We start from the raw sequence: 14,998 nt of genomic DNA, 5'->3' as shown, positions 1-14,998 counted from the left end.
TCTTCTTCAGCCTTTGAGGGCTGCCGAAAGTTTCCCCCCCCCCCCAGCGACTTCCAAGGCAGAGGAAGGAGGAAGTTTCCGCCATCTTGTCCCTCCGCCCGACGCCGTTCAAGCAGGAGGGCTCTGCATCTACTCTCTCAGAGCCCCTGCTTCCTCCAGCCCACCGGGGATCGCCGAAAGCCTTCCTGCCTGTGCAGGTTTGTTCGGGCTGACTCTGCCCGTCTCAATGTCGGATTCTTCTTCAGCCCTTGAGGGTCGCCAAAAGTTTCCCCCCCCCCCCCCCCGTGACTTCCAAGGTAGAGGAAGGAGGAAGTTTCTGCCATCTTGTCCCTCCTTCCTCCACCCGACGCCGTTCAAGCAGGAGGGCTCTGCATCTACTCTCTCAGAGCCCCTGCTTCCTCCAGCCCATTGGGGATCGCCGAAAGCCTTCCTGCCTGTGCAGGTCTGTTCGGGCTGACTCTGTCCGTCTCAACGTCGGATTTTCCTTCAGCCCTTGAGGGCCGCCGAAAGTTTTCCCCCCCAGCGACCTACAGCTAAGTGCTTGTCCTGTTCAAAGTTTTTTATAGGATACTATCCAGTTGCTAAGTGCTTTCAATGTTAAGGGACGATCACAATATTAAGCCCTCTCCTCTACCTTTATGCTTAGTTCCATCCCAGTTGTGCTAAGTCTGTCTAGTCCTCTCCCTACTTAGTTGCTTAGATCCTCCCAACTTTCTACTCCCTCTCATAACTACCTGATCAGCTGGCTTAGTCCTAAGTGTTACCCAGATCAGACACCCAGCCCAGGTCCCCCCTCAAAACAGTGTATTTACTAAAATGCACCCACCTCAAAGGATCGGGCCCGGCACTAAGCCTCTTCCTGTTTAGATGTCAAGTTGCCTAACTCTTCCTCCGATCAAACTTTTCCAATAATAAAAAAAAAAACCAACCCAAAGGCTCCCCATTTCTCACCATGAAGCCACCCTCATGGTTCTTTCTCCTCCTACTTTGCTTTTCTCTCAACACCACCCTCTGCGTAATACCTCCCTCTCCCAATCTTCTCGATTTCGCGAACACCAACAATATCTGCCCTGGCCTCAAAATCCCCACGCTGATTCGCACCAGATCACATCCCCCCCCCCCCCCCGAAGAATCAACCACGCTTCTTTAAAGCTTGTTTCCCCTGCCAATCTCCCCAACCTTGCCTCTGACTCGCTCACCCCAGTCCCAACACTTTATTGCAATGCAAGATCCGCTTGCAACAAGATTCAAATTCTGAAGAACCTATTCGAGGATTCTGTCCCTGGTTTCCTATGCATCATGGAATCATGGATTACAAAAGATGACCTATTTACACAAAATGAACTCTGCTCCCATGGCTACCAAGGTCTTTTCTCACCCAGATCTAACCGTAAAGGAGGTGGCCTGGCAATTCTCTACAAATCTTTTTTCGATGTTCAGCTCCTCGAAAGGGGTAGCCACACCTCACTAGAATATATGCTAGCCTCTGTCAACAATGAACTTCATCTTCACCCACTGAGCATCCTGCTTCTATATCGCCCACCGACCCCTTGCAACAATTCCTCCGAACTCGTCCTCGAGACCATAACAAATGCCTTCCTCAAGTTTCAAAGATTACTGATCATTGGGGACATCAATCTCTACCTAGACGACATCACCAGCAGGGATACGACTGAATTTATTAGCTTCCTCACCTCCCTTGGCCTCCCCCCACTGCACCATCCCCAACCCATGAAAAGGGGCACATACTAGACTTCATTAGCTTCCTCGATCTTACCGCTCACAAGACATCAGTTGACACTCACTGGGAACATGTCCCCTGGTCTGACCACTTCTTAGGGGCTTTCTGTCTCCCCATCTTCATGTCGCATCTTGGGGCTCCATCCCATATTTCCAACCCCATTACCTTCTGCAAAAAAATTACAAGCGATCTGTTCTGGTCCAAATTTCTCAACCTATCCTCCCTGCTCCTAAGCCTGCAGATTCAGGTACTAACTGGCATAACTGGGTCGCTCTCTCCGAATCTACCTACCACTCCCTCGCCCCTCTCTCCACTAAATCCATCTCCTACCCTCGCAAGGCCCCTTGGTACCTCCCATATCACAGAGAACTAAAACAGAAATGTCGAGCTCTAGAGCGCATATGGAAAAAATCAAAATGTCCCATAGACAGACAGTCCTGAAGAGTCAATATTAATCTGTACAATACAGCGCTAAAAAAAGCAAGGAAGAACTTCTACGGTGACAAAATCTCCAGATCCAACAATCAGAGTAGTACACTATTCAACATCTGGCGCTCCCTAACCTCCAAAAGAGACCCCACCTTGCTCCCGTCCTCTCCCTCAGCCGATGTTCTAGCAAAATTCTTTAATGATAAGGTCTCTACCTTGAGACGCTCCTTCCCTCCTTCAGTCTCCTACAACTCCCTGGTGCCCACCGATTCCATTCCCACCCTAACGGTCTCCAACCCTATCCCAGCTGACAGATCCTGGACTACCTTTGAGCACGTATCTGAATCCCTGGTCCTCAAACTCTGCCTCAAACTGAAATCCTGTAACTGTTCCTTGGACCCATTCCCCTCCTACCTATACGAGAATATTTCCGCACAGGCCATCTCTTCTATCACCAAACTCATAAACTCCGCCCTTCATTCGGGCCTTTTTTCCCCAGAAATGGGTCATATTGCCTTGACCCAACTACTGAAAAAATCTGACCTTGACCCTTCCATACCATCCAGCTATCGCCCAATTGCAAATATCCCTCTCCTAACCAAGATGCTAGAGTCCATCATTTCTACCCAACTCTCATCATACTTAGAGAGATTCTCTATTCTCCTACCCTATCAATATAGCTTTCGTCCCAACTTCAGCACTGAATCCCTACTGTCCTCCCTGATTTCAAAGGTTCAACAACTTCACTCTCGAAACAAGTTCGCTGACCTCCTACAATTTGACCTTTCCGCTGCTTTCGACGTTGTCCACCATGTTATTCTTGTTTACCAACTCTCTGAGATAGGCATTAACTCCACAGTCCTAGACTGGTTCTCAAAATTCCTCCGCTCTCGTTCTTACACTGACAACATGAATGGCACCTCATCCTCCCCCTGGAAACCGAATTGTGGAGTCCCGCAAGGCTCTCCTCTATCTCCTATCCTTTTCAACATCTATATGTCCTCCCTAAAACTCCTCCATCTATCCCCCCTTGAAACAATTTACACTTATGCTGATGACATCCTCGTCCTGCTCTAGACCGAATTGAACCTCACCAATCTGTCTAAGAACATATCCTCTTGTATAAGGAACCTACAATCCTGGGCCCACACTGTGCAAATGAAACTGAACGAGTCCAAAACAAGACTTCTTTGGCTCGGCCCAAAACTAGACCAACTACCCACCTCCATCCCACTACCCTCTGGCTCCACTCTGCAGCTTGAGTTCTCAAGCAATGTTTTGGGCGTCATCATTGATTCCACATTGTCCTTCAACGACCACCTCCAATCCTTGGTAAAAAAAATGCTTTTTCAGCCTTCACATGCTGAGGAAAGTTAGATCCTGCATCCATCAAAAACATTTTACCCTCCTTGTCCAATCCATCATCCTTTCCAGATTGGACTATTGCAACTCTATCTACTTAAGCCTAACTAAGAAAAATCTTCATAGACTTCAGCGGATTCAGAATGCCGCGGCCAAGGTCATCTTTGCTAAAAGTAAATTTGACCATGTCTCCCCGCTCCTGTCCAAGCTTCACTGGCTTCCGATAATCGCCAGGGTCCACTTTAAATGCACCTATCTAGCTTTCAAAATCCTACACGGTATCCTCCCTCCCTTTATCCCTCTTTCTTGGAATTCCTCAAACCCTAACACCACCAGACCCTCCCACAAATTAAAACTATCCTTCCCCTCGCTAAAAGGCATTTCCCATACAGGAAAACTAGGGACCTCCCTCCCCTTCAAAATCACTGAGCTCTGGAACAACCTTACCTCCCCTCTTCGGAACTTGAGCTCTCTCCAAGTTTTCTGCAAACATCTGAAAACCTGGCTTTTCTCAAAAATGTAAGCCTCTCTCCAACTTTGGTATCACAAGTCCTCAAAAAACTCTTCATATCTGGCATCCCAAGTCCTCTAAATATTCTTCATACTTCGTCCTCTAACCCTTTATTGTAGTTCCTTCCTATCTCATCTCCTGTAAACCGTGCCGAGTTCTACGAATGTGGAAAAGATGCGGTATACAAACCTAAGGATTAGATTAGATTAGATGCCTGCTGTCCAGGGAAAACATCTGCTACAGGTAAGTAATTTTGCTTTATGTTCTATATTTGACTGCAGTTAGACGGGTTAAAGAAGTTCTTGTTGGTTGTATTAGGGGATGGTGGTTGGAAAAGATGGACTGAAGTGGGCTTTGGCTGTGTGAAACAAATTTGTTTGAATTTGTGCTAATAATGTATCTGTTGCTGGTTTCAGCTCCCCATGGAGATGTGCAAGACAACGTTTGGATATTGAGACACATGATAATTAATTACTTGGAGAAAAATGAGGGCACGTGGCCCTCTGCCTGCCCTCCATTGGAACCAGCAAGGTAAAATGGGAGAGAGGGAAAATTTGCAAAATATACCAGTCATTATTGGCACAGTTTGGAATGAATTTAGACCATTCATGTAATAGAATGCTCTGAAATATATTTAAGTTGCAGTATATGCTGTTGGGCTCTGGGGATATCTTTGACGTTAATAACGCATTAAGTAAAAGATATTTCATTTCGGTGCGATCAGCTAGCTCCTAAATTATTCCCACCTTGCCATGATGTCATTTCTTTAAAACAATTTTTTTTGCCTGGAGTAATGTTAAGAGGACACGTAGCAAAAAAGGCTTCTATTTTAAGCCTATTGTATAAAGTCAGTGTAGGCACTTATGTTCCATTCTATTATAGTTTTTTATCCCAGGACAAGCAGGCAGCCTATTCTCACATGTGGGTGATGTCATCCACGGAGCCCGGATGCGGACAGCCTCGCAAGCAGACTTGCTTGAAGAAACTCTGAAGTTTTGAGTTTGTCGCACCGCGCATGTGCAAGTGCCTTCCCGCCCAGTACAGGGCGCGTCTCCTCAGTTCTCAGTTTTCCGCAGAGCTGAGAACTCCCTCTTTGATGCTTTGCACTAAACTTAGTTCGCTTCATGCCTTCTCTCACTGTGGCTCGTGTTTTATTTTCTTATTACCATGTTGCTGTGCTTTTCTTTCAGTCTTTGTTTAAAAAAAAAAAAGTTGACTTTTTTCGTCGAGTGACGGCGGGGCCTGTCACACGCCCTCAGCCTTCAGGTTTCGACTTTGCAGCGGCTATTTTTCCTTCTATGTCCCGGCCGGTCATGGGCTTCAAGAAGTGTAGCCAGTGCCAGCATGTGATCTCCATCACTGACCCACACCGCTGGTGCCTTCAGTATCCGGGGCCTGCCCATTGCCCGGAGTCGTGTGTTTGTTGTGCTACCCTTCAACCTCAAGCCCTCAAACATCATCGAGTTCAAGTGGAGAAGATTTTTGGTATGGAAACTCTACTACACCCTCAACCTCTGATTCGGTCAGACCTGCTACGGGGTATCCTCCTGCCACCATGACTTTGACCTCGACTCTCATCAGACCTTCCTCGTTTGGAACGTCCTCGACCTCGAGTAAATCTGCCAAGTCTTCTCCTGAGCTTCCCTCATGTCAGATACCTCAGCAGACAGTTCCAGCGGTGGTCCTCAAGCTACATCATTCCTCCAAGTCGAAGCATTCTTCCTCTTCGACCTCAGAGCCTTTAGCCTCAGCAAGTGGTCCAGTTTCAGACTTAGATGCACAATTACAGGCTACTATCCAGACCATTTTAGAGCGGGAATTTGTTCAGTTACTGACCAAATATAGTCCTGCCTCAACTCTGCTTCCTGCAGTCCAGCCTGGGCACTCAGCAGTCTCACAAGAGGTTGAGTCCTTGCCTGTTCCCTGAGCTGAATCTACACACTCTATGCAAGGAGTCCAGTCTTTGCGAGTGTCTGGTCTAGAATCTTCACACTCTATGCAAGGAGTCGATTCTTTGCGAGTGTCTCGTCTAGAATCCTCACACTCCATACAAGGAGTTGAGTCTTTGGGAGTGCTTCGAGATTCCTCGATCCAAACCACAGAGTCTATGGGACTTTGATCTACAGCTTCCAGCCCTATATCCTCACATAAGGCATTACCCATTTCGAGGCATAGGGCGAAGTCTCTTTGACCTTGCACGAGACCTGCTTCCAGGCAGCACTCTCATCGCCGGTCGAGGCCCTCATCGAGGCACTCATTGTGGCACAGGTCCTCCAGGGAGAAGCCTTCCTTGTCCAGGCCTTCCAGCTCTTCAAGGCCTCCTACTCCTCAATACAGGACACCAATAGCAGAACCTGAAGGCTCCACTTCTTCCAGTGCCTCGCCCCAGTCTGTTTATTTGCTAGGATATCAATATTCCAGAGACGCCTCACCTTCGTTCTCCACTCGAGGCACCTCGAGGTCATGGAGTCCCTCTAGAGGCCATCCTCTTGCGGATCAATTGTCCTTTTCCTCCTTCCTCCGTCAAATGGCTGAGGACCTGGATCTCAAATTGGACTCTGGTTCTAAATACTCTAAGAAGTATTTAGAGGAAATGAGTTTGCCTCGGCCTCCTGCAGAGTCTCTCAAGCTTCCTCTTAACAGGCTTCTTTCTCAGACTTTCAAACAAAACCTGGAGACTCCTTATATCATTCCTGCTGTTCCAGGCAAGTTGGAATCGAGGTATAGAACTGTACATTGCAAGGGCTTTGAGAACTCCCAACTATCTCATCAGTCCCTTCTTGTGGAATCTTCCTTAAAGAGGAGTCATCCTTCCAGGGTCTATTCTACCATACCTCCTGGCAGAGAGGGCAGGACCATCAAAATTCAATGATGGCTTCCAGGGTTTTAAATTATAATTTTATATTTACTACTTATTTCAAGTATTTTATTGATATACTACCTGGTTTTTCTAAATACCTTGGTCAATACAGGTTTTTAGAGTTCCAGCAAGTCATTGCTACTTTAGAACAACTCAGATTACACCTTCTTCAGTCTTCTTATGATACCTTTGAACTTTCCTTGAGGGTCACTGCTTTCTCAGAAGTGATGTGCCGCCTTGCCTGGCTTCGCACCATTGCAATGAATCCCAAAATTCAGGATCGTCTGGCCAATATTCCTTGTGAAGGCAATGACCTCTTTGATGAATCTATAGAAGCTGCCACCAAGAAGTTATCTGAGCATGAGAAATCTTTTGCTTCCATCGTCAGACCAAAGCCTAAGCCAGCTCCTTCCAAGCCTTCTTGACCTCTTCCATCCTATCAGAGGCGTTATCCTCCAAGGACAGCTCCTTATACTCAAGCACCTCCCAAGAAACAGCAACAACAGCAGAAGCAACAGAAACCTCAGCCTTCTGCTGCACCAAAGGCTTCTCAGCCTTTGTGACTGTCTCAAACAGAGCATAACCTCCATCGTTCTACTACTGTCCTCACCTCTTCCCATTGGAGGTCGTCTCCATCATTTTTACCATCGATGGGAGACCATTACATCCGACCTCTGGGTGCTGTCAATTATCAGGGAAGGATATTCTCTTCATTTTACTCAGATTCTACCAGAGCTTCCTCTAAGAGAGTATCCTTCCAATCCATCCCAGACCACCCTTCTTCAGGAAGCTCAAGCTCTGCTTCGTCTACGTGCCATCGAGGAAGTTCCCTTAGAACAGCAGAGCAGGGGGTTTTACTCCCGTTACGTCCTAGTTCCGAAGAAGACGGGTAAACTGTGGCCCATACTGAATCTCAGGGCTCTCAACAAATTTTTGGTCAAAGAAAAATTTTGCATGTTGTCCCTAGCATCCCTTTATCCCCTTCTAGGTCAGAACGATTGGTTATGTTCTCTAGATCTCAAGGAGGCTTACACTCACATCCCCATTCATCCGGCCTCCCATCAGTACCTCAGATTTCGGGTGGAGAATCTGCATTTTTAGTACAGAGTGCTACCCTTCGGCCTGGCATCATCTCTAAGAGTGTTCACCAAGTGCCTAGTGGTGGTTGCAACAGCTCTGTGGAACCATGGTCTTCAGATGTTCCCCTACCTGGACGACTGGCTCATCAAAGATTCAATATCTCAGGGGATTATTATAGCTACCCAATGGACTACGTGGTTCTTACAAAGCTTGGGATTCGAAATCAACTTTCCCAAATCCCACCTTCAGCCCTCTTAGAACCTACAGTTCATCGGAGCTGTTCTGGACACTGTCCAACTCAGAGCATTCCTTCCTCAGCAGCATCTGGATGCTCTCCTTTAGCTTTGCCACAAAGTGTCTTCCCTTTCTTCACTCTCAGCGAGACACATGATGGTACTACTCGGTGACATAGCTTTGACCATTCACGTGACTCCTTTTGCCAGACTTCACCTCAGAATTCCTCATTGGACCCTGGAAACTCAGTGGGCGCATGCTTGCGCCACACTTTCTCAACACATTACAGTCACTCCTTTGTTGAGACAGTCTCTCCACTGGTGGATGCTCTCTTCCGATCTCTCCAGAGGTTTACTGTTTCAGACACCCCCCTCATCAGAAGGCTCATGTCGACGGCCTCCGTATTCAAGGCCACTGGTCCAGCATGGATCATCAGTGTCAGATCAATCAGTTGGAACTCAGAGCGATCTTCAGTGCTCTCAAAGCTTTTCAGCATCTTCTTCATGACCAGGTAGTCCTTATTTGGACAGACAATCAAGTCGCCATGTACTGTGTCAACAAGCAGGGAGGAACAGGATCTTTCCCTCTTTGTCAGGAAGCTCAAAGGGTGTGGGACTGGGCGATCCATCACAACACCTTCCTGAAAGCAGTCTACATGCAAGGAGAGAAAAACTGTCTGGTGGACAAATTGAGTCATCTTCTGCAACCTCACGAATGTACACTCAATTCCTCGCCTCTTCATCATATTTTTTCTCAGTGGGGAACTCCTCAAATAAATCTCTTAGCATCTCCCCACAACCACAAACTGCCTCAGTTCTGCTCCAGGATATACTCTCCTCAACGCCTCGAGGAAGATGCTTTCCTTCTGGAATGGACGAATCTGTTCCTGTATGCGTTCCCTCCATTCCCTCTCATTCTCAAGACTCTTGTCATGCTCAAGAGTGATCATGCCACTATGATTCTAATAGCTCCTCAATGGAAGGCAACCCTGGTTTTCCTTTCTACTTCAGCTCAGCAGCAGGGAGCCATACCTTCTACCAGTTTTTCCCTCTCTGCTTACACAGAGTCAAGGATCTCTTCATCATCCCCACCTGCAGTTTCTGTACTTGACAGCTTGGTACCTCTTACCATAACTCCTCTTCAGTTTTCTCAACCTGTTCGGGACATTTTAGAGGCTTCTAGAAAGCCTGCCACTAGACAATGCTACCACCAAAAATGGACTAGATTTTCCACATGGTGCATCTCTCATAACAAGGAGCCTCGAGATCCCTCCTTGTCTTCCGTCTTGGATTATTTTCTGCACTTATCTACCTCTGGCCTCAAGTCTACATTCATTCGAGTCCATCTTAGTGCAATTGCTGCTTTCCATCAGCCTATCGAAGGGAAACTGCTTTCTGCGCATCCTATGGTTTCCAGATTTATGAAAGGACTTTTCAGTGTCAAACTTCCTCTCAAACCACCTCCAGTGGTTTGGGATCTCAATGTTCTTGCTCAATTGATGAAGCCTCCTTTTGAACCAATGTCTACGGCTCATCTGAAATATCTCACTTGGAAAGTGGTGTTTCTCATTGCCCTCACATCTGCTCGAAGAGTCAGTGAGCTGCAAGCTTTAGTTGCTGATCCATCTTTTACAGTTTTCCATCATGACAAGGTGGTCCTCCGTATTCATCCTAAATTCTTACCTAAAGTGATTTCAGAATTTCATCTCAACCAATCCATTGTACTTCCAGTATATTTTCCAAGGCCTCATTCTCATTCTGGAGAATCAGCTCTTCATACCCTGGACTATAAGCGTGCTTTGGCCTTCTACTTAGAATACACCAAATCAGACAGATCTGTTCCTCAACTTTTTGTCTCCTTCGATCCGAACAAGTTTGGACATCCAGTTTCTAAGCATACCATCTCCAACTGGATGGCTACTTATTTCTCTTTCTGCTATGCCCTAGTTGGACTGCATCTACAGAGTTGAGTCACAGCCCACAAAGTCAGAGCCATCATGTCTTCAGTAGCTTTCCTCAGATCCACTCCTGTTGAAGAAATTTGCAAAGCTGCCACCTGGTTCTCGGTTCATACCTTCACCTCTCATTATTGTCTGGATGCTTTTTCCAGACGGGATGGCCATTTCAGCCAGGCAGTGTTACAAAATTTATTCTCCTGAATTACCAACACTCCCTCCATCTCATTCTGGTTAGCTTGGAGGTCACCCACATGTTGAGAATATGCTGCCTGCTTGTCCTGGGATAAAGCACAGTTACCTTACCATAACAGGTGTTATCTAAGGACAGCAGGCAGCTATTCTCACAACCCACCCATCTCCCCTGGTTGGCTTCTCTGCTAGCTATCTGAACTGAGGAGACGCGCCCTGTGCTGGGCGGGAAGGCAGTCACACATGTGCGGTGTGGCAGACTCGAAACTTCTGAGTTTCTTCAAGCAAGTCTGCTTGCAAGGCTGTCTGCATCCAGTCTCTGTGAATGATATCACTCACATGTGAGAATAGCTGCCTGCTGTCTCTGGATAATACCTGTTATGGTAAGTAACTGTGCTTTCTATACCACCTTTACCTAGCTAGTGCAAGGATGGATAACAAAACTAAAAAAAACTAGATCAATTTGTCCAGGAATTACAAAATTAAAACAAACCTATGTTACGATAATTAAAACCCAATTAAAATCAATCATGATGAAACAAAAATGGTTTCAAAATTTTCTAAAGTGGAAGTAGTGCCCACAGATGCACAGTCTCAAAGGGAGTTGGTTCCAAAAACTAAATAATAGACTATTGAATAGACCAGTGGTTCCCAACCCTCTCCTGGAGGACCACCAGGCCAATCGGGTTTTCAAGATATCCCTAATGAATATGCATGGAGCAGATTTGCATGCCTCTCACTTCCATTATATGCAAATCTCTCTCATGCATATTCATTAGGGCTAGCCTGAAAACCCGATTGGCCTGGTGGTCCTCCAGGACAGGGTTGGGAACCACTGGAATAGACAATGAAAATTATCTAATAGATTTTACTTTCTTTACCGAAGGGGATTTCAGTGGGAAAGAATTTCTCCTTTGATTGTTTTGAAAATGGATTGTGCAATAAACTTACCAAATTAATCAAATAATGGGAAGCATTACCTGCTAGAATTTTAAAAACTGTGACTCCTAATTTAAAATTTTAATCCAGCTTCCAAAGGCAGCCAATGAAGTTTACTGTAATAAGGACGAAGATGTTCAAATTTCCACAAGCCAAATAACTGCTGAGTTCTGAACCAACTGTAATCAATTACCGTATTTTCACGCATATAACGCGCATACATGTATAACGCGCGGGTCCAAACCATTTGTGTAAAAAATTTTTTTTATATAGCACGCACACACATATACCGCGCATGCTGCTATAACCTCCTCCCACCACTCCCGCTTACTCCCTCTTCTGGCCTGCGAACCGGCATCCTCCCCCCGCTCACGTCACCCACCGTCCCCCGCGATCCTACATCCCCCCCAGCACCGCAAAGACATCGGTCGCTTACCCGATTGGGCACCGGCACCAGCACCAATGCAAAGGATGTGCCAGTGCCAGTGCCCGAAGATCCTCCCTCGTTGGGCTGGGCTGGGCTGGGCGGTGCGAGGGAGATCCTCCCTCTTCCCTGTGCCGGGCTGGACTGGACTTTGAGCATTTGCGCATGCTCAAAGCCTTCTGGTCTCGCTCTCTCCGAGATTCTCAGATTCAGAATCTCGGAGAGAGCGAGACCAGAAGGCTTTGAGCATGCGCAAATGCTCAAAGCCCAGTCCAGCCTGGCACAGGGAAGAGGGAGGATCTCCCTCGCACCGCCCAACCCAGCCCCAACCCAGCCCAGCCCAACGAGGGAGGATCTTCGGGCACTGACACTGGCACGTCCTGTGCATTGGTGCTGGTGCCGGTGCCCAATCGGGTAAGCGACCGATGTCTTTGCGGTGCTGGGGGGGATGTAGGATCGCGGAGGAGGGGGGGTGACGTGAGCAGGGGGGAGGATGCCGGTTCGCAGGGGGGATGCCGGATCGCACTGAAAAAAAAATTTGTATAACGTGCTCACACATATAACGCGCATGGTTATACTCGGTTTGTAAAATCGTGTATAACGCGCGCGTTATATGCGTGAAAATACGGTAATAAGAGATTTTGAACAGATAACCAAAACTAAATTACAGTAGTTTATTCTAGATAGAATCAAGGACTGCACTAAAATCTGAAAAGGTTCAATCTCAAAGTATTTCCTAATGGATCTCAATTTTCTCGTTAACAAATAACATTATTCAATTACATTTTGTACATGATAACACATACAAGTTGTCAATTTCTACCCCCAGAATTTGTGAGTGCAAATATAAAGAAAAATTGTTCCCATCTATTGAAATAGTTATGAAATATCTTGAATCCTTTTGAGAACCTAACCACAAAAATTTTGTTTTGTTTTTATTCAATTTAAGTCATTGCATGGAAATCCAATTTTCAATAATATCAGAAACAGATCTTTTTTGGGCAATAGTATCCCTTAAGCAAAGAGATACTGGCCATATCGCTGTAATATCATCCACATATACATATAATGAATTCCTGCTTGGCAACCCCCCCCCCCCAAAAAAAAAAAAGCAGTGAAGATGACCTTGGGTGCTCAGTGTCTTTATTATACTGTATGTAAGGACTCGACATGACTGTGTTTCAGCCACAAGGCCTTCTTCAGGAGTCTTGTCAATAAAGTTCTTGATAATGAAAAAGCATATGCACACCTTCCATCAACAGGTGATCGCACAAAGCCAAGTGAAAAGATTCCTCCTTGGTCCAGAATGATGCCTAAAGATTGCATGAATTTGTTAAACAATAAAGGAATACTACAAAATTGCCAACATACACATTTACAGCTGCTCTGAAGATGGTGCAAATGTGTGTGTGTGTGTTACATACATGATGCACGTACCTGTATATTTTATAAAATATGTATGTTGCAACTCTGCCCCTACACTGTTCAAATTATGATCTTAGGAACACTTATGTGCCGCACCTGCCATCTTGTCAGAGCCCATATCTATAACCTTGTAGATAGTGAAACAGTTATATAAAATGCCTTTTGCACATGTAAAACCAGTTTTTTTACACAGAAAACCATTACAAAATTACTCCATTATTTTCTTATCCTTAGACAAACAGGCAGCATATTTTCAAAGGTGGGTGACATCATCCATTGAGCTTGGTACAGACAGTGGTAAGATGTACTGTTACTAAGCTTGTAGCAAAGCTTCGAGACTGCCCACACCACACGTGCATGAGTGCCTTCCCGTCCAATGCTGGCTTGCAAGGTCATCAGTTTTTCATTTTCCATGCAGTGAAGAAGACATATCTCAACTTTGTTTCCTCGAATTTGCCTTCCTACTTCATTTTGTTTTTTATTTTTAAAAATAAAAAATAAGTTTTGGTGTCAAGGGGCCTTTAGATAACATTAAAGCCTTTGCCCCTGCCGTCAGTGTCAGCGGTTTTTCAGCCTTCTTTTGACTCCACCACGGTATGGTCTTGACTCTAGAGCTAACGAAAAAAAAGAAAAAGAAAAAACAAACTACCAGAATGTTTTTTTCTTCTTCTCTTTTAGAAATATTAGGTCTGATTTCCAGCAACTGGGACTTTGCCGATCCCTGTCGGTACCAGTGGACATCAACATTGACATTGAATAGCATTATTGGCATATCTAGCATTGAGTCTCTTGATGCATGCCTTTCATCGACACCAACGTTCTTCAATGTAGGCTGTCATTTCTGAAGCACATCACCTATTGAGGCAACCACGTTTCGACACCTGCTGCACCTTCTGCACTAGCTAGCAGCATGTGGTACCGGTGCCTCCTCTTCATACATCGATATCTTTTCAAGAGTCATAGGCATTTTCAACATCGAGTCTCTCAATACATGCCTTTCATCGACGCCATTATTTCTCGATGCAGGTTGTCAATTCTAAAGTGTGCTGCCTCTTCAGGTATTGATGCTTAGACACCCTGCTGCACATACAGTACTGACTTGATGGCATATGGTACCGGTGCATCTATTCACTTTCTTCAAAGTCAGAGTGATGGTACCGGCAGATAAGCCAACACTACCTGTGTACTCCTTTCGAGGTCAACTGCAGGAGTTCTTCAAGATGGATATCGGTGACATTTTCAAGTTGCCTGTGACACCGAGACTAACATCGAATCCCTCGATACTGGCCCATGCTGAACATAGCACATAACGGGCCGTGGGTACCAACTCCAGTTTTTTCATGGAACCATTGATGAACATCGAAATTATCCTTCCCCCTTGAGGAGCCTACAGCATGTACACACGGTCAGACCTGGCTAGTACCTGGATAGCAGACCACCTGACAACAATATACCAGGTACTGTAAGCTATGATGTGACAACAGTGGAGCCACACTGCACAGCAGAAGGTAATGGCAACCCACTCCTATACTGCTGTGAGACATTACAAGGTAGATTCTTCATGTTGCCATGAGTCAGTGGCTGCTTCAGTGGCATAATCCATCCATCACCTTTTCATCGAAAGGGCACTTATCAACGCTTCTCAATCCTGAATCTTCCAAGGCTTCTGACTTGTCTTTACACATATTACTGAAAGCACTATCAGTCTACATTATCTGCTCCGGGATCCTATGAAATCCCATCGAATCCCTCTCCTCCTCCCTTTTTCCTTCAGTATGTCAGGCACCTCAGGCAAAGCTCTGCTTCTTAATTGGAGTCAGATACTGAACCCAGAGCATGGATCCTTG

General features: G+C 45.9%; 1 protein-coding gene across 2 annotated transcripts in view; it reads left to right on the top strand.

Annotated features, from left to right (window-relative positions):
• Nucleotides 1-14,998, top strand: part of QSOX1 (quiescin sulfhydryl oxidase 1) — a 181,438-nt gene that overhangs the window by 75,574 nt on the left and 90,866 nt on the right. For both annotated transcript variants that reach the window (XM_033917087.1, XM_033917086.1), the window contains exon 4: nucleotides 4,460-4,574. In XM_033917087.1, coding sequence (XP_033772978.1) covers nucleotides 4,460-4,574 — 115 coding nt within the window. The remainder of the gene's footprint in view (nucleotides 1-4,459; nucleotides 4,575-14,998) is intronic.

The sequence above is a fragment of the Geotrypetes seraphini genome, chromosome 12 (assembly GCF_902459505.1).
Source record: "Geotrypetes seraphini chromosome 12, aGeoSer1.1, whole genome shotgun sequence".
Classification (NCBI taxonomy): domain Eukaryota; kingdom Metazoa; phylum Chordata; class Amphibia; order Gymnophiona; family Dermophiidae; genus Geotrypetes; species Geotrypetes seraphini.
This window is presented reverse-complemented; position numbering and strand designations above follow the sequence as displayed.